At 53.2% G+C, this 20202-nt stretch overlaps 1 protein-coding gene and 1 long non-coding RNA gene across 3 annotated transcripts in view; both read left to right on the top strand.

Annotated features, from left to right (window-relative positions):
- Nucleotides 1-20202, top strand: part of LOC132239252 (uncharacterized) — a 110058-nt gene that overhangs the window by 13697 nt on the left and 76159 nt on the right. The window lies entirely within an intron of this gene.
- CEBPB (CCAAT enhancer binding protein beta) lies at nucleotides 13588-15666 on the top strand. The gene has a single exon (XM_059705324.1). It carries the CDS (start codon nucleotides 14001-14003, stop codon nucleotides 15033-15035), a length of 1035 nt encoding a protein of 344 aa, XP_059561307.1. The 5' UTR covers nucleotides 13588-14000; the 3' UTR covers nucleotides 15036-15666.

The following is a 20202-nucleotide window of genomic DNA, read 5'->3' as shown; positions in this document are numbered from 1 at the left end:
GCCATCGTCAGCTCTGTAAACGTCATCACGTTACGCCCCCTCCGCGGCCTGAATGTCCTTACCTGTCAGGGGGGGATGAGGATCGTGCCCATCGATTCCGAGCTGTTCTGAGGATTTGATGAGATGTGGCATGGGAAAAACTTAGCCGCAACCTTAAGAAAGAACAGGAAGGAGGAGACGCCTCTATCAGCAGCAAAAAGGCACATGCCATTATGATAAAAAAGGGGGTGCTGGTGCAGGGAGGCAGAGCAGGGGTGCAGGAACCGCCCGTGCACACGTGAGAAGTAAATACACCATACAGGCTGCCCCACAACCCAGCTGGGGAAGGAGAGCTTGTTCAGAAGATGGTGTGGGGAACCGGCCCCAAATAAAACTGACCTCACACTGCGGACAACGGTGGGCTCTAGAGGGATTGAGACTTAACATGGAGTGCAAACGTTTAAACTAGTAGGAGCTATAGACACAGTGGAATACTATTCATACACGAAAAAGGAAAATTCGGACACACGGGACAACATGGATGGACCTTAAAAACTGTGATGAATGAAACAAGCCAGTCACAGGACGACAAAGAGTGTCTGACGGACTTCTGTGAGGTGCCTAGGGTAGTCAAACTCACAGAGACAGGAAGTAGATCAGAGGTTTCCAGTGGCCGGGGGAGGCCGAGACGGGGGTTTAATGGGCACAGCAGAGTTTCTGTTTGGGATGATGAAAAGTTCTGGAGATGGATGGTAATGATGGCTGCACAACACTGAATGCCACTAAATGTTTTTACCTTTAAAAATGGCTAAGCCCTAGCTGGTTTGGCTTGGTGGATAGAGCGTCGGCCTGTGGACTGAAAGGTCCCATGTTTGATTCCAGTCAAGGGCACATGCCTGGGTTGCAGGCTCAATCCCCAGTAGGGGGCGTCCAGGATTCTCTCTCATCATTGATATTTCTATCTCTCCCTCTCCCTTCCTCTCTGAAATCAATAAGAATATATTTAAAAAAATAAAAATGGCTAAAGTGGTAAATTTTATGTTACCTATATTTTACCATAATAACAAAGCACCAATATATAAAAAGAAAGAATATTTAAAAATTATGTTAATTACATCAAAATGAAGGAATTCTGGCCAAAGGATCCCATGGACAAAATGAATAGACAGATATCAGGGTGTGAAGACATTGCAGTGTCTAAAATTGCAGTGCTTAGGACATACAAGAAACTTGCAAGTAAACAACAGAAAAGACAGCAGCAGCCCCAATGGAAAAAGAACAGCGGATGGGAAGAGCAGTTTACAGAAGGGGAAAACCACAGGCTCATGAAGGCTCAGTCATTAATAATAGGACATGCAAATGAAAAAAAAACAAACAAACAGGAGAGAGTTCTTCACATGTAGCGTCAAACTAAATAATGGTGATGATGGATTTAGAACCCATGGAATAAAATAAAATCCATACTGACATCTATAATAATAAAAGGGTAATATGCTAATGAGACCAGACGTCCTTCTGGACGTCCTTCCAGACAACCTTCTGGAAGAAGCCAGGGCTGTGAGGGAAGCCGGTATGGGTAGCTGGGGGAAGGAAGGCCTACTCTTGCACGAGTTTCGTGCATCGGGCCTCTAGTAAGTGAATAAACAAATAGCTGGCTGTGTGACTTTAAGATATACCTCCAAATTTGTTGACAGTCTTCTCCAGGGGTGGACTGTAATCCACTTCCTCCTGAGTGGGGCTGGACTCAGTGATTCGATTCTAGTGACTAGATTATGGCAGAAGTGGTGCTGTGCTGGGAAAGTAGGTCACAGAGGCACGTGCTTCCTTCTTGCTCTCTCTGATCCCCGTGTCTGGGGGAAGACAGCTGCTCTGTCATGAGGACATTCAAGCAGCCCCGAGAAGAGGCCCATGTGGCCAGCACTCGGCTCTCCAATACAATGGCCCCCAGCCACACACCGCACGGCTGTTAGGCACTTACAGTGTGGCTAGTCCACAGTGAATTTCAAAGACAGCATGGGAAAAAGATGTCAAATATCTCATTAATTACATTGTATATGGAGGACATGTTGAAATGAGGTTTTAGGTATATTGGGTTAAGTAAAATATATTCCTAGAATGAATTTCACCTGTGGCCTTTAAAAAAAATCTTTGAATATATTTTTATTGATGTCAGAGAGGAAGGAACGGGGAGATAGAAACATCACTGATGGGAGAGAATCATTGATCGGCTGCCTCTTCCATTCCCCACACTGGGGATTGAGCCTGCAACCCAGGCATGTGCCCTGACTGGGAATTGAACTGTGACCTCTTGGCTTATAGGTCGACGCTCACCCACTGAGCCACACCAGCCAGGCTCACCTGTGGCTTTTTAAACTGTAGCCACCAGAAAATTTAAAATGCAACATAAACACATGGCTCACATTATATTCCTCCTGGGTGGTGATGCTCCATCCCTAGGTGAGCTTTCAGATAACAGGCCCCAGCTGACACCTTGACTGCACCTTCACAGAGACTTGAGGCCAGAACCTTCCAGCCAGACCACTCCTGAATTCCTGACCCACAACAAACAGTGAGAAAATGCTGATTATTTTAAGCTGCTACGGTTGGAGGTCATTTGTTACACGGCAATAGATTGACTGAGGCAAGCATATAAGTGGATGTTAAAATCAGTGGGGGAGTCTGGCTGGTGTGGCTCAGTGGTTGAGCATTGACACATGCACCAACAGGTCGCTGGTTCTATTCCCGGTCAGGACACATGCCCCGTTGTGGACTCAATCTCCAGTGTGGCGCGTGCAGGAGGCAGCCGATCGATGATGTTTCACTTTCATCATTGTTTCTACCTCTCCCTCCCTTGCTCCCTTCCTCTCTCTCTAAAAATCAATAAAAACATATTTTAAAAAACCAGTGGGTGAAGTTGGAGGAATAACACTATGCTTAAATAGTTTAAAAATATCTCCCCACAGCAACACAAAGGTGTGGAGGAAACGTCAGGTAGACCCACTGGAGGGACATTCTACGAAGGAACGGGCCTAAACTCTTCAAAAGTTTCAAGGTCATGAATGAGAAAGAAAGACTGAGGAACTGCTCCCAACTAGAGACCAGGGCCGCTACATGCAGACTTGGTTGCAGACATCAGTACCCCTCACCCCCAACCACTTCAGCATTAGCTCGAGGTCAGTATTTGTTCCTCTGTCAAACTTACATTCCGTGAAATGCACACGTCTTAGGTGTACCTTAGATTATTTTTGACAAATGCATCTACCTGTGTTATACAAACTCTTTCCAAGATATCAAACATGAAGGGAGTTGAACTGTGTCCTTCAAAAATATATATTCAAGCCCCAACCCTTGGTACTTGTGAATGGAACCTTATTTAAAAATAGCGTCTTGCAGATATAACTGAGTTAAGATGAGGTCATGCTGGATTAGGGTGGGCCCTAAACCCAACGACTTTATAAGAGAAAGGAGAAGATTTGAACACGGACACACACAGGGGGAAGAGGGCCATGTGAAGACAGAGGCAGAGATTGGAAGGATGTACCTCCAAGCCAAGGACTGCTGGCAGCCACCAGTCTCCGGAGAGGCAAGGAAGGATTCTTCCTGAGAGCCTTCAGCGGGAGCACGGCCCTGGTTTCAGACTCCTGGCCTGCAGAACTGGTGGAGAGTAAATGTATGCTGTGTTAAGCCACCTAATTTGTGGCTTTGCCATGGAAGCCCTGGGAAAGTAACACAGAACAGTACCTTGGGCCCCTGCCCAGTCAGTCCTGCCCAACCCCAGCTAAATTTTCCAGCGTAGATTAATCTCACTTATTCTAGAGCAGTGGTTCTCAACCTTCCTAATGCCGCGACCCTTTAATACAGTTCCTCATGTTGTGGTGACCCCCAACCATAAGATTATTTTCATTGCTACTTCATAACTGTAATTTTGCTACTGTTATGAATCGTAATGTAAATATCTGATATGCAGGATGTATTTTCATTGTTACAAATTGAACATAAAGCATAGTGATTAATCACAAAAACAATATGTAATTATATATGTGTTTTCCAATGGTCTTAGTCTACCCCTGTGAAAGGGTCATTCGACCCCCAAAGGGGTCGCGACCCACAGGTTGAGAACCGCTGTTCTAGAGCGTCATGTCAGTGGAATCATGCAGCAGGTATTCTTTTGTGTCTGGTATCTTGCACTTGGCACAAGATTTTGGCGTCACCCAGATTGTGCATCCAGTGGCTGGCATGCCTATAACTAAAGTCAATTTGCTGGGGGCGGGGTGGGGGGGAAGCAGATTTTGTAAGGAGAGGAGTGGACAATGAAGGTGGGAAATTTCTCATAAAAGGCGGGCTTGGAGCCTCCTGCCCTGGGCCCAGACCTACCTGTCTTTCTCAGCTCAGGAAGCAACTGGGGAGGTTGGAGGGTGTGCTTCATCGCCACCTGGTGGCCCTTCTAGACAATGCAACCACAAATCCCAGCACTGGGCCCGCTGGGTGGGGAGATTGTGGGATCAGGCAAGTGTTTATCTTCTTGGGTTGGGTCCCCAGATCACTGAGCACCTACTCAGCACCTGCATGATTCGTGTGTGTGCGTGTGTGTGCATGTGTGTGTGTGTGTATTGAGCTGACCTCCAGGGGCTCCCAGGAGAGTGAGATTACACAAAGCTAACGCTAGTAGGGGTGGAATAAGATCCTAGAGGCAGGAAGTGTAGAGAGTGCAGAGAAAGAGGGGGGAAATTTGACTTCGACATTCAGGGAAAGTTTCTGTGGGTATTTCTCAGCTGGAGGTGAAAGGGAAGGGTGTTGGAGGCAGAGGGAACAGCAGAAGCAAAGGCGTGGAGGCAGGACCATGCAATGTATGGCCTTCCAAACTCAAACAAATAATAAGGTGATACCTACTCCTGTCGAACATTTTGAAGTTAGAAGAGGAGGTAGGTCTTGCTCCCACCTCCCACCTCCTACCTCAGGCCCCCAGTCCTTCTCTAGTGGTAGACGTACTGTAGGGGCTCCCCATGAACCAGCCGCCCGCTATGCGCCCCTTTTATCCTCTCCTGCCCTTGCTTCCGAGCTGACCGATGGCTGTGATAGAAATGGCGGCAGGCCAGTTTGGGGCTTAAGCTTAAAGAGGGCCTAGTGGCTTTGCAGCTTCCACTTCTGTGCTGGGGGGGGGGGGGGTAAGCTAATTGCTGTGTAAGAAGTGTGGCTACGGTGCTGGGGAGACCACGTGGAAAGGCCACATGGAGTCACAGCTTGGCCCGTGTGCAGGGAGCATGTAGAAAGCCACGTGAAGATACCTTGTGAAGAGGCTCCCTGAGCAGAACTCTCTTGGAGAGACCACACGGGGAGGGAGAAACTGGGTAATGGAGGCCCGAGGAACTGAGAAACAGAACTGAGCTGGGGTCATCCATGCAGAGCCGCCACACGTGGGAATGCAGTCACCTTGGGCGTTCCCGCCAGCAGGCAGCAGAGACAAACTGTCCCCTGGTGCCTTGTCCAAATTCTTGACCCACAGGGTGGTGGTAGTTTTAAACCACTAAGTTTTGGGGTATGTTATTACACAACAATATTCAGAACGTCCTGAGCCCTAGCCTGTCACTGTTGCCAGTTTCTTACAGCCCTCCCAGCGGGAGACTACATCCTCAAACAAACACGAGTAAATTCCCGCATCTCCCCTCATTTATGTGGGGGTTGGCACACACCACATCCTGGCCTGCACTTGGCCTTTTTCCCCCCACTTGACAATAGATCTTAGAGAGGGCTCTAGATGTGTGCTGTTCAGGACAATAGTCACTACCCACAGGCTATTTAAATGTAATTAAAATGGAACAAAATAAAAAGGCCAGTTCCTCAGTCACGCTAGCCACATCTCAAGCACTCGGTGGCCACATGTGGCTGGTAGCTCCTATATGGCACAGGACAGCTGTAGGATGTCCCCATCGTCCCAGACACGTGTAGGGGATAGCGCCGGCCTGGGCTCTCTCCTTCAGAGATGGCTCAGTCGTTTTAGCAGCTGCACAGTATTTTCTGGTAACAACAGCTTCTGCTATTACAGCGTCCATTTGTCTTTGGGTAGGTGTGAGTATCTTGTAGTATAAATGCCCAGCATCCCTAGGCCCAGTGATATTCCCCATTTAAAAAAATATATATTTTTATTGATTTTAGAGAGAAACATCAACATTGTTTGGCTTGGCTACCGCCTACACTAGGGATTGAGCTTTCAACCCAGGCACATACCCCGCCTGGGAATCGAACCGGCAACCTCCTGGTTCATGGATCGACGCTCAACCACTGAGCCACACCAGCCGGGCCGATTACTTAAAGCTGGAGGTTGTACTGCTCTGCACCACCACTGAAAGTGTGCAAGAGAACCTGTTTTCACCCACCTTCATCAACACTGTGTTGTTCACATTAAACAAACGGAGCTGCTGTGAGGGTTTTAAAGGGAAACAGGACTCTGCCAGGACCCTTCTGCCTCGCCTCTTTCCACGTCACAGTGCCACCGGGATCTTTCCGTGCGGACATACGAAGACCTACCTTGTTTGTTTTCAGTGTGTGGTAAAGTTCACATAACATAACATTTCCCATCTTAGCCACCGTTAAGTGGACAGTTCGGTGGCCTTAGGGACGCCCTCACTGTTGCGCAGCCATCCCGGCCACCCATCGCTGGAACTTCTTCATCTTCGCAAACTGAACCTCTATACCCATTAAACACTAACGCCCCATCCCAGCCCTGGCAGCCACCGTGCTACTCTCTGTCTCTGTGAATCTGGCTGCTCTGGCTCCTTTGTTGTCCTTTTGTGACTGGCTCACTTCACTCAGCATAATGACTTCAAGGTTCACCTATGCCCGTGGTCGGCAAACCGAGGCTCGCGAGCTACATGCGGCTCTTTGGCCCCTTGAGTGTGGCTCTTTCACAAAATACCACGTGCGGGCGCGCACATACAGTGCGATTGAAACTTTGTGGCCCATGTGCAGAAGTCGGTATTTTGTGGAAGAGCCACACTCAAGGGGCCAAAGAGCCGCATGTGGCTTGTGAGCTGCGGTTTGCCGAACCGCAGTTTGTCGACCACTGACTATGCTATAGCATGTTCATTCCTTTTTAAAAAGGACTGAGTAATATTTCATTGATGTACAGACCTCATTTATTTTTTTGTTGACACGATTACAAATGTCCCCCATATCCCCCTCCCCCTTTACCCACCTCTACTCAGCGCCACCCCTCCCCCCACTCTGGCCATCACCACACTGCTGTCTGTGTCCATGGGCTATGTATATATATTATTTTTTTGTTGTTGGAGGGAGAGAGAAACATTGAGGCATGTCAATTGGCTGCCTCCCGCACGCAGTGTGGATCAACCTGTCAGTGCGAAGGCTGACACCCTAACCACTGAACACACTGGTTAGGGCACATATATGTTCTTTGACTAATCTCTAGACCACATTTTGTTTATCCATTCACACATCGATGGATACTTGGGTCGCTTTCCCCTTTTGGCGATTGTGAATGCTGCTGCTGTGAACACGGGCATGCAAATATCTGTTTGAGATCCTGCTTTCAATTCTTTTGTGTCTATGCCAGGGGTGGGCAAACTTTTTGACTCGAGGGCCACAATAGGTTCTTAAACTGGACCGGAGGGCCGGAACAAAAGCATGGATGGAGTGTTTGTGTGAACTAATATAAATTCAAAGTAAACATCATTACATAAAAGGGTACGGTCTTTTTTTTTTTTTTTAGTTTTATTCATTTCAAACGGGCCGGATCCGGCCCGCGGGCCGTAGTTTGCCCACGGCTGGTCTATGCCCAGAGTGGGGTTGTTGGCTCATATGGTAATTCTACGTTCCCCTTTCTGAAGAACAGCCACACTGATTCCCATAGTGGTGGCACCGTTTTACATTCCCACCAACAGTGACAAGACTTTCAATTTCTCCATAGCTTCACCAATACTTTTCTGGTTTTCTTGATAGCAGTCAACCTAGTGGGTGTGAGGTGGCCTCGTATTATGGTTTTAATTTGCATTTCCTTAATGATTAGTAATGTTGAACATCTTTTCATGTGCTTTTGGGCCATTCATGCATCATCTTTGGAGATGCATCTTCTATTTTGTCATATGCCATGTTAAGTTGGGTTTTCCATTGCCAACTTGTAGGAGTTGTTTATATATTCTGGATATTAACTTATCAGGTATATGACTTACAAACATTTTCTCCTGTTCTGCGGGCTATCTTTCTTTCCACTCTGCTGATGTCCTTTGCTGTACAGAGCTGTAAATTTTGATGTAGTCCAGTTTATCTGCTTTTTTCTTTTGGTTGCCGGTGCTTTCAGTGTCAGATACTTGTCCCTTTAAATGGCTATGGAGTGGTCCACTGTGTGGCTGTTTTATAATCGGATCTACTTTCAAAATAGATTCAGCATTTGATCACTTCTCCCCACCTCCATGGCTACCACCTGGTGAAGTCCACCGTCCCATCATGTGCCTGCCTGCACAGCTGCCTTGACCTCTCACTGGCTCCCTGATTCTGCCCTGACCTCCACCCCCCATATGCAGCCAGAGGGATTCTGTTAAAACCTGTAAGAGCCTGTCCCTCCTCTCCTCAGAACTCTTCGTGGCTCCTGTTAACTCAGAGTAAGGGCCAACGTCTTTACAATGGCCCACAAAGCCCTGTGTGATATGGCCCCACTATTTCTATGAGATCATTCCCCGCTACTCTTCCTGTACGCCACCCACAGCAACTACATGGGTGAGGCATGCTCCTACCCCAGGGCCTTTGCACTTGTTGGTATACTTTCCTCACAGCTACCTGCATAGCCCACTCCCTCACCACACTCATGTTTTTGCTCAAATGTCACTTCAATGAGGCCTCTCCTGAAATAAAGTTAAAATCAAACCCCCCCATTCCCCTCCTCTGCTGTATTTTTCTCCATGGTGCTTACCAGAATGTAACACAATGTATACTTTTCTCATTTATCTTATTTACTCTTTGTCTTCCCCAAGGGAAGTGTCAACTCCATGAGAACAGGAATCGCTTCTGTCTTGTTCATGAATATGTCTCTAGGACATGAGCCACAGTAGGTGCCAAAAAGTATTTGCTGAATCACTAAATGAAAGCACCTTTTGACTGTTTGTTGGACATTTTTATTTCTTTCAATGGCCTGCTCATGTACTGTGAGCATCTATCGTATTCACAGTGCTAACCTCCGTATCCCAAAGCCAAGTCCCCAGTGGGTCCTTGTTCAAAAGGATTCATTTAAATCACTCCTGCATTACCAGAGCCTGCCACATGGTGGCAGCATGTGCTCAGGCAAGTGTTGCTAGCCATCCATGAGCGTTTCCCAGGAAATTCAGTTTCCCAAATTGCAAATCCCAGGACACTGGGCCTAGCAGCCTTCAGGGATTTAATCTCAGTCCCATTAGGCAGAAGGGGAAAGTGAGGCCTCAAACGAGAGGCATGATGGGGAAAATCTCAGACACTGGAATGGGGGGTCTGGCTTTTAAGTCCCCCTATTCTACCAGTTCCCTGTGATCTTAGGGGAAGTCTTAACACTCCCAGGCCTGTTTCCCATCTGCCTGCTTTGTGAGGTTTTTGTGACTTGCCTTTTGTGGGGCTAGGGGCAGGTCTGATTCACTCCCATGTGCCACTTGGGCCAGTGTAAGGGGGAACAACTGGCTCAGAACTCCCAAGAGAGAGGGGATATTATTCCCTTGCTAGAGGCCCGGTGCATGAAATTCATGCACTGGGAGGTCCCTCAGCCCGGCCTGTGCCCTTTCACAGTCCGGGAGCTGACGGCTTTAGTTGGACATCCTTAGCGCTGCTGCAGAGGCAAGAGAGGCTCCTGCCACACCGCTGTGCTTGCCAGCTGTGAGCCAGGCTTCTGGCTGAGCAGTGCTCCCCCTGTGGGAGCCCACTGACCACTAGGGGGCAGCTCCTGCATTGAGCATCTGACCCCTGGTGGTCAGTACGTGTCATAGCAACCAGTTCTTCTGCTGTTTGGTCAATTTGCATATTAGACTTTTATTATATAGGATAGATCAGGGACTGAGGTCTACAGGGGACACCAGAGTGCCACAACCAGGAGGCTACAGAGCAAAAACAAAAGTCTGACCCCTGCATCCCCCACTGCAAATCCATTAGAGACGATCTCCATGGACCATCTCTGATGGGCCCGCTTTCTGCCTTATATTTCTACCTGCTGGCTGATTTCTAAGCCCCTCTGCAAACACCTTTATAACTCTGTGTCAAAGCAGTAACGATGGGACTTCCTTTGGGCAAGTCACTTCAGTTTCCTCCTTCTGAAAATGGGGCTAAGGAAAAGCTGCAGAGACGAGGAGAAGGAATTCTGAAGGCAGTTTTTGGGCAGAGGAGAGAGTATCTGGGTAGGAAAGTGCCTGTTCCCTCCACAGCCCCCACCTGGCTCCTGCCCACCACTCGTAGCCACGTGGGCCCCAGCCCACAGCTATTGATTTTAAAAGAGAAGCTGGGGAACAAAAAAAAAAAAGGAGCTGGAAATTTGAATTTTGATGTGAAGTCTCCTGATTTTTAAATGTTGGCAATAAATTCATAGAAAGAAACAATAAAACAAAGCAAAACACCATGGAGGTCCAACTGAACAGGCCTGTGGGTTGGATTTGGCCACTGGCTGCCAGTTTGGGACCCTTCCCCGTCCAGGTTGCTGCAAACACCTACGCAGGAGAGATCATTGTGGGTGGTGTCAGCTGGATCCGGTTTCTGTGTTCTCGCTGCCTACAGGGCCGGTGGGGTGTGCCCGGGACCTCTGGGCCATAGTGGTTCAGCTCCCATCAGCCCCTCCTCAGGGGCTGAGGACTCATGGTGAGGCAGCGGCAGGGCCTGTTGAGCAACCAGCCTTGTGACAAGGGCTTACGTCACCTGAGCAGGCACACCGCCTCCCCGAGGGACACCTGGGGTGGCACTGAGGTGCACCTGGCACTGATTTTACTTTCAGGCCAGAATGGGGAATCCAGGGCAGGGCAGGGTGGAAAGCAAAAGGCTCAGGATTTGGAGAGTACAGGTCCATCCCAGAGGCCAGAAGGGCAAGACCTGATGGGGGCCAGTCCCTAGGGTCTGGGTTGCCTCTTGGCTAACTGTGTGGCCCTATGTCAGCCTTCTCTGGGCCTCAGTTTTTATACTCACAAAATGGGGCTCACATTGTCAGACATGTTATTATTTCTTACGAACCCAAAGGGGAAGGTCAGGCTGGAAGGACTTTAATTCTCCCCTCCCCTTTAACGTGGCCTTGAGCAGACAACTTAGCTCTGCTGGGCCTCAGTTTCTACATTTTGTAAAGTGGATGTGATAATAGGACCTGATTCCTGTAAGTAATCAGGAGGGTTAAATGAGTTAATACATGCAAAGGGCTTGAAAGGTGGTTCAGAGAGGGTGGAAGATTGACTTGAGCATACACAGGAAATGCTCCAGTTAGCTTTAGATGACCGCCAACCCCATCTCATCGAATCTCCCCAGAACCCCTAGAGTTAGGAGGGGAGTGCTGTGGCTCAGAGAGGGGAGCCATCTTACCTAAGGTCACACAGCCCAGCTAAAGAGGGACCTCACCTTCATCCATTGAGCAACTTCTGTGTGCCGGAAGGCACTGGGGGAACAACAGTGAACACAACAAAAATTCCTTTCCTGGTGGGGCAGACATGAGGAGGAGAAGCAGGGGCAGAAAGCAAGATGGGTAGGTGTGAAATAATTTTGATAGTAATGAGGAAGGTAAAGGAAACAAAGCAGGAGGATGTGAAAGGAGTGATTGAGAACCTGGACCTTTCAAAGGGGAGGTCAGGGAGGGCTTCCTGGAGGTGGTAAGCTTTGCATTGAGCCTTGGGCAGAGCTGGGAAAAAAGTGTTCTTGGTCCAGAGGGTGACAGGAAATGTCACTGGTAAATTCTGGGCTTGGAGTCCCAATATTCAGGGGACAGACAGCCCTCACAGAGTGGGCAGTCTGGGTGGAGACTGAGGTAGACAAGACATCCAGGATAATGGTAGCTGGAGATAAGGGCTAGGAAGGAAGTTCTCCAGCAGGTGGAGCAGGGAGGGCCTCTTGGAGGCGGTGGGCTACAAGCTCAGTCCTGAGTGTCCTACAGGCATCTTAGAAGGCCTGGCTGGGTGGCCCTGGGGCCTTGGCTCCTTCCTTAGCAGTGGGAAGGCCCACAAAGCCAGCAGGCTGGGTCAGTGTTTCATCCCATCCCTCCCTGCCCTCCACCCCCCAGGGGTGCCTGGAGATGTCATTTCTCCAGCTCTCCGGGGCAGAGGTCACCCCAGCTCAGCAGATAACGCTGCAAGTTGAGCAATGCCTGCTTGCCCGCCAGGGCCGGGGCTGGGGTCAGTGGGCCGGGGGTCAGCCCCAGGCAGGCTGGGAGCTCTTGCCTGGGCCTGAGTAACAGAGGGGTGGGCCCAAGGAGCTGCTCAAATGGCCTAGGAATGGGGCTGGAGAGAGCAAGGGGCTGCTTGAGCCCACTCAACAGGGAGGGCCTCATACACATTTAAATTCAGGACGGGCCATGCGTTTTGCCCAGCTGTGACCCAGGGGCAGTAGAAGCCTCCTCCCGGCAGGGTGAAAAAGTGAACCCTGGGTCCAGGCCCACCCGCAATGCATGGTAGGGACTTGGTGAATATGGGGGAAGTCCCTTCTCTCTCCTGCCTGGTTCCCAGGGGGCCTGGCTTGACCCCCTCCCCACCAGCCTCAGAAACAGGTTTAGTGGCCGTGGGTGGGCAAATAGGTCTTAGCGCACTCAGATAAGGGCTTTCCTTTTGATACTAACGGGGGACATGAGGCCACGTGACCTCGAGTGTGTGAGGCCCCCTGGGCCCTCTGAACTCTCTGGAAGAGGCCCTTCTTTCTGATATGCATCCCCAATGGACTTACACTAAGCCTCTTGGGCATCTGTGGTGGAGACAGTCATACAACGAATAACAGTAAGGACACCTTCATGGAACCTCAGAGAAGTGAAGTGACTTGCCCAAGGTCACACAGTGTGGCAGAGCCAAGTACTCTGTCCCTTTCCACCTTCCTGGGGCCCAGGTCAGGTTGGGGTGGGGCTGGAGAAGACCCAGGTGTGGCAGGTGAGGAGGGTGGGGTGGGGGGTCCTAACCCGCCTAGGCCCAGTGGAGCGCGACCCCCCCACCTCCTTCCCCTCCAACCGCCCCCCCCACCCCCCACACACACTCGTATTGGAGGTGGCTTTGAGAGAGGAGTCACCACAGGAGTGGAATCTTTTCCTTCCAAGAACTGGGGATGGGGGCAAGTTTAGGGGCAGAGCCGCGTCCGAGGAAGAGCAGGGGAGACGCTCACCTCTCCAGGAGGCAGAGCTCGGGGTTGAGGTCTCCAGGCTCCCGCCTGGGGAGTACCTTCTCTGTGGGGCGCCGGGGCTGGGCGCCGCTGACCCTGAAGCCGCCGCCTTCTCCAGCAGGGGGCGGGCCGCCGCCGCGATTCGGGTGGGGTAAGTCGATCGCGTTGCCCCCTCCCTGGATTCCCTCCCACTTTCAGTACATCCTCCAAGCCCAGAGGGGGCGGTCCGGGGGCGGGGTCGCGCCTCCCCTTCTTGCTCCCAATCCCAGGTCAGCCGGGTGGGAGTGGGCAGGGGGCGTTTAGGCCGCCCTCCGGGGCTAGGGGACCCCCAAAGCGTGCGTTCCTGGTTTTCCGTCAGGCCGCCGACCTCTCGGGGGTCTCAGGCGGCCACGGTGCGGCTGTGTCCCGGCGGCCGCGGGAGGGGCCGGGGCGGCCGCCAGTGACGCACCGTTGCCATGCGCCGCCTTATAAATAACCGGGCTCAGGAGAAACTTTAGCGAGTCAGAGCCGCGCACGGGACCGGGAAGGGGACCTACCACAGGGTCCAGCAGCCAGCCCCCGCACTAGTAGCAGCCACCCCAGCAGCAGCAGCAGCAGCGGCGGCGGCGGCGGCGGCGGCAGAAGCGAAGCGGCAACACAGCGGCCACAGTTCGCAGCGAGGAGGCCGCGCCACCTGCGGGCCGGCCGGAGCGGGCAGCCCCCAGCCCCCTCCCCGGGCACCCGCGTTCATGCAACGCCTGGTGGCCTGGGACCCAGCATGTCTCCCCCTGCCGCCGCCACCTGCCTTTAAATCCATGGAAGTGGCCAACTTCTACTACGAGGCGGACTGCTTGGCTGCTGCGTACGGTGGCAAGGCGGCCCCCGCGGCGCCCCCCGCGGCCAGACCCGGGCCGCGCCCCCCCGCCGGCGAGCTGGGTAGCATCGGAGACCACGAGCGCGCCATCGACTTCAGCCCGTACCTGGAGCCGCTGGGCGCGCCGCAGGCCCCGGCCACGGCCACGGACACCTTCGAGGCGGCTCCTCCCGCGCCCGCCCCCGCGCCCGCCTCCTCCGGGCAGCACCACGACTTCCTCTCCGATCTCTTCTCCGACGACTACGGGGGCAAGAACTGCAAGAAGGCGGCCGAGTACGGCTACGTGAGCCTGGGGCGCCTGGGGGCCGCCAAAGGCGCGCTGCACCCCGGCTGCTTCGCGCCCCTGCACCCGCCGCCCCCGCCGCCGCCGCCGCAGCCCTCCGAGCTCAAGGCGGAGCCGGGCTTCGAGCCCGCGGACTGCAAGCGGAAGGAGGAGGCCGGAGCGCCGGGCGGCGGCGGCGCAGGCATGGCGGCCGGCTTCCCGTACGCGCTGCGCGCCTACCTCGGCTACCAGGCGGTGCCGAGCGGCAGCAGCGGGAGCCTGTCCACGTCCTCGTCGTCCAGCCCGCCCGGCACGCCAAGCCCCGCCGACGCCAAGGCGCCCCCGGCTGCCTGCTACGGGGGGGCGGCGCCGGCGCCCTCGCAGGTCAAGAGCAAGGCCAAGAAGACCGTGGACAAGCACAGCGACGAATACAAGATCCGGCGCGAGCGCAACAACATCGCGGTGCGCAAGAGCCGCGACAAGGCCAAGATGCGCAACCTGGAGACGCAGCACAAGGTCCTGGAGCTCACGGCCGAGAACGAGCGGCTGCAGAAGAAGGTGGAGCAGCTGTCCCGCGAGCTCAGCACCCTTCGGAACTTGTTCAAGCAGCTGCCCGAGCCCTTGCTCGCCTCCTCCGGCCACTGCTAGCGCGTCCCCCGCGCGCGTCCCCCTGTCGGCCGGCCTCCGCGCTGCCGGGCGCGCGGCGGCCGCGAGACTCCGGGAAGCGCCCGCGCTCCCGCTCCCGCCCCCGCCCGTGGTGGCGCCGGCAAAACTTTGGCACTGGGGCACTTGGCAGCGCGGGGAGCTCGTCGGTAACTTTAATATTTTATTATATATATATATCTATATTTTTGTCCAAACCAGCCGCAGCTGCAGATGGGCGCCCGCCCGTGATATTTAAAGAAGAAATGTCTATGTGTACAGATGAATGATAAACTCTGGCTCTCCCTCTGCCCCGTGTCCAGGCGCCGGCGGGCGGGCCGGTATCGAAGTTGATGCAATCGGCTTCAACATGGCTGAACGCGTGTGTACACGGGACTGACGCAACCCACGTGTAACTGTCAGCCGGGCCCTGAGTAATCGCTTAAAGATGGTCCACCGGGTTGTTGCTGTTGATGTTGTTTTTGTTGTTGTTTTTTTGGTCTTTTTTTTGTATTATAAAAAATAATCTATTTCTATGAGAAAAGAGGCGTCTGTATATTTGGGAATCTTTTTCCGTTTCAAGCATTAAGAACACTTTTAATAAACTTTTTTTTTTTTTGAGAATGGTTAAAAAGCCTTTTGGGGGCAGTAGTTGGCTTTCTCTTTTCCCCCCCTTCATTTTGGATTTCTATGATTTTATTTTTGCTTTTCTGGTGTGTGTGTGTGTGTGTGTGTGGGGGGGGGTTGTTGTGCGTGGGGGCTGCTAATATTTTTGGCTTTTTTTGCGGTTGGGTGGGGGTGTTGCAGCTGGTTTTTCTCCTCTGCTACTCCCCCATGGTCTCTGCTTCGAGGTGGGGGTACCAGCACTGGGCAGGGAGGGAGGAGCAGAAGAGTGCTGGGCAGGCTTTCAGGGTGACTCAGGGCCCCTGGGTGCTGGGGAGGAATGACTGGGAACCCCGTTTGGGGAGGGGGTCCAGGGCCTCTGGCAGGTCCCGAGTTCTAGGTTTGGGTTTGGAGGGACCTGGAGATCTGTGACCCCTGCACAGGGTTTAGGGCCTGTGATTGCTGGAGGAGCGGGCACAGGTCTTGGTCCTGTTGAGCCCAGGTTGGGGCAGATTCGTTTGGTAAGTGTAGTGGGTTGGGCTGTTTAAAAAATACTTTGTGTGTGTATATATATTTTAAGAGAGGAGCCTGGATGTGTGGGCGAGCTTGTGTTGTGTGTCCCTGGCCCGTTTGGGTGTCCCTGTCTGGCAGGAGGCGAGAAGCCCGGCCAGATGGAGGGAGGTGGGGGGAAGGGTTCCGGCACGTCCACTCCCTTTCCTGGGAGTGGGAGACTCACCACCGCCCTCTGCCCAGATGTGGACACCGAGGCCAGCCTCACCTGTTTGTTCAAGGTGGCTGAGCCTCGGTTTGAACTGGGGGCCCCTGTTCCCGATTCCCTGGGACAGAAACAGCCCCTGGCAAGGCTTCCTCGTCCCTGCCCTCTGATAGCCTCCCGCCTCTTTTCACTGCACCCACACCCCCATTCCAGCTCTGGACAGCATTCCTGAGAGTTGAGGATGTAGACAGAGGGGTTAGTGGATACACGTAGGGCGTCCTGCGGTGCCTGGCACGCCGGGGGTGTTATATAAGCCGTTGCTCTTGTTATTATTTTCACTGGGAGGCTCTTGGCATGTGGCACCCCAGTCTGCAGTGCAGTGAGTGTGGCGAGCACTTGCCAAGGGCCAGGCGTCCGGTAAACCCTGGACTTGCCCCATTTCATTTAAACTTCACAGCCTTCGGAGAGTTGGGTACTATTATGGGGCCTGTTTTTAGAGTTGTTTTTGGCCGTCAAATCCCTGTGGGCCAGAAAGTGGTTTGGGGTCCCCCTGCCCTAGGAATTCCGCAGTGGGGGGTGAAACGGGGGGTTCATATATTATTTTGCCAACGGCCTGGGGCAGCCTGGGGTTTTGGGGAGCAGCTGTTGATACTGTGTTTCAAGGACAGCAGAATGCGTTTTCCCTCCCTTTCCCTTTGGGAGCCTGGGACGAGGGGGACAGACACACTCAGCCCCCACTGTTACGGAGCTGAGGATCAAGACAATCTCACCTCCCTGATGCTCGTGTCCCCTGTTGGTGCGAGGGCTGTGCAGAGTGCTGGGCAGAGAGAACCTCACTCCGGGCCCGGGCCTCCAGTGTGGCTCTGAGCAGGTCTCCCCGCTGCCCTGGGTGGCCAGGTGGCTGGCCAGGACCCTGGAGCCTCCAATCCAGTCCAGTACCAACAGCAGCACATCTGCTCAACTCCCTGTAGGATTTACCTGCTGGAGTGCAAAGGCCGGGACTGTGCACCTAGGGGAGGCGGTGGCTCCGTCTTTGGGAGGGGGAGGGGGTGTCACAGTTCCGGAATGAATCTCTCCAATCCCTGCTCCCCCCTTTGTCACTGAGAGGTGGCTGGTGGCTGCTGCTCACCCATTTTGCAGAAGACACAGAGGAGGCGAGAAGGGAGCAGCGTGGTCAAACAGTGGCACCCAGGCTCCCCTCATGGCCGGCCTGGATTGCAGCCCCTTACACACTCATGTCCTGCTCTAACCGACAACATCCCACGGAAGGTATTATACCCACCTTACAGGAGTAAACCGAGGCCCGCAGAAGTGGCATTAGTGCTCAAGGGGGAACAGGGGTGGAGCCAGCTATAAGATGCCAGGTCTCTGGGGAAAGCTTGGGCTGGGAATCTGGCTTCCTGCCCTAAATCCTGGGCCCTACCTGGAGGGCGCCTTGCCTGGCCCCGTGCTCAGGCACCCCAAGCACCATAGTTAAGTGACTTGCACATGGTTTCACAGTTTGGAAGCAACAGAAAGGGGATTTGAACCTGAGCCCATCTGACCGCCGCTGAAGGGGGCTGGGACAAATAGTTACCAGGTTGAGGGCTCTTATGTGGGAACAGGGTGGACAGAGCTGTGCCCAGAGGACTTCTGGAAATGTCAAAGACTGGGGGATACTTGCCCTGTGGATCTCTCGGCTAGGAGGGCTAAAGGCTTGCAGGGACCAGATCATTCCAAAGCCAGGTAACAAGAAAGAGTAGAGCCCTGACCAGTGTGGCTCAGTTGGTTGAAGCGTTGTCCCGTACACCTTCTCTCTCTCTCTCTCTCTCTCTCTCTCCCCCTAAAAGGAAGGAAAAAAGAAAGAAAAAAAGTAAAAGAGTAGGATGGGATGAAGAAAAAGGGGGGCCCAAGAGGGTACGGACAAGTTAGGACTAATAGTGGAAGCAAGTTCAGTGCTTAGAGCGTGCAAGGCACCACTCCAAGGCGGGATCCTTCCCTCTGTCGGAGAACCACAGACCCATTTGGTGGGGTTGACCACTGAGGTGAGCTGGGAGCCCTAGCCAGTGTTTGCTCAGGACAGGAGAGTTGACAAAACACGTTCACACCTCATCATCTTATGCAACTGCCCCATGGCCTAGTGATCTTAACCAAGGAGAAAAGTGGGTGTCAGAAAGGAAAGCTGGAGACACTGCTGGCTGCCAGGCCCTGTGCTCATGGTGTGCGGTCAGTGTAATCAGTCCCTTGGAGGTCTCAGCTTTGCTCTTGGCATTTTCCTGCCAAGCAAACAGGCTCAGAGAGGGGAAGTGAGCTGTCCAAGGTTGCACAGCTAAGAATGGTGGAAGTGGAGTAGGAAAGGGAAGGTGGACTTTAGATGGAGTTTAGGCTCCATGGAAACACCTAACAAATGTTTCCTCCCCTCCTGAAGTCCTCTCTAGACCTCCCTGGGACTGTTTTATCCTCGTCTCTAAGACATTTATTTGTCCAGTTATTTTTTTTCTTTCATTTGTTCAGTAAGCATTTTGAGCACCTACTATGCGCAGGACCTAGGCTGGGTTCTGGGGACAAGCGGTGACTAAGATGGAGGCGACAATTTATAGGGGGAGACAGAGACTGGGTATCCAATAACAGGAACAAGATAATGACAGGTGGAGGCGAGGGCTCGGAAGGAAGGAAGGAAAGTGGGGCAGGGAGGGGTGGGGAGGTCCGGGAAGGCCTCGCCTAGGAGATGGCATCTGGCAGATGCCTGGTTGAGGTGAGGTGTGAAGGGGGAAGAGCCTTGTTGATCGAGCACTCACTCCTCCCCAGGTGTCATTGTGCGTGTTTTATGTGCCTTACCCTCACATTAACATCGGTGCTGTTTATCGTCCCCCTTCCCTAGTTGGGGAAACCGAGGCACAGAGCGGCAAAGTCACTGGCCCAACAGCTGGTGAATGAGGGATTGGTGTGAGATTTGAACTCACACGTTGTATTTGAATCTGAGAGGCCTTTGTCTCCTGCTTCCCCGAATAACCCTAAACCTCTCATTTGCTCTGTTTTTCTGCCCCCCCCCCCGCTTTATCCTTTCTTACCTTGGCTGACCTCCCGAGTCCCAGTGACCCCAGCTGGCCACCTGCCCCTCGCTGGGGGTTTCAACCTTGCACTGACTGTGGCCATGAACAGGGCAGAGAGGGAGGCCAGGGTGGGCTGGGGGCTGGGGGTGGGGGTTCTGAGGCTCCAGACGGTTGGAGTTTGAGCCCCTCCCGGTGTCCTCCGAAGCCCCGAGGAAGCAAGCCCATTTCACAGAGCGGGACCGAGGCTTTGAGAAGGACGGTCACTAGCCCACCAAGGGGAGACGTTGGAATTCGAATCCAGCTCTGTGTTAGCCTCAGGCTGAGCCGCTTTCCTGTCTGCGGGCCACTGCGTTGTGGGGGAACAGATGGGCAAACTGCGAGCTCAGTAGCATTTCAGGGTAAGATGGTGGGGAGCTCTGAGCTTTGCTCTGTACTTACTGCATGACCTTGGGGCAAGATGCTTGTCTGATGTGGGCCTGGGCTCCCTCCCCTGTGAGTGCAGAGCAGTGCCGGCTTCTGTGCACACATGCAGCCGGGGTCAGGGGGGCACCCGCTCTGAACCCTAGGTGGTCCTCCCGCCCCTGGAGCGGCCATTCTGGCCGGAGATGTGCAACAAGCAGTACATTGGCGAGTTGATTTTAGATTGTGATACCGGCCTTGGGGGCAGTGGCAGAGGGTGACTGGAAAGGGTAGTTAGCATTCTGGGCAGAAGGAGCCGCAGGTGCAAAGGCCCTGAGACAGGACAGAGCTCAGTGTGGACAGAGCAGAGGCAGCCAGGGTGGGGTGAGGAGAGGAGGACAGAGGGGCCTTCGTGCAGGGGCTG

This window comes from Myotis daubentonii, chromosome 8, assembly GCF_963259705.1.
Source record: "Myotis daubentonii chromosome 8, mMyoDau2.1, whole genome shotgun sequence".
NCBI classification, from domain to species: Eukaryota; Metazoa; Chordata; class Mammalia; order Chiroptera; family Vespertilionidae; genus Myotis; species Myotis daubentonii.
Note: the sequence above shows the minus strand (reverse complement) of the source record. Positions and strands in the feature narration are given on the sequence as shown.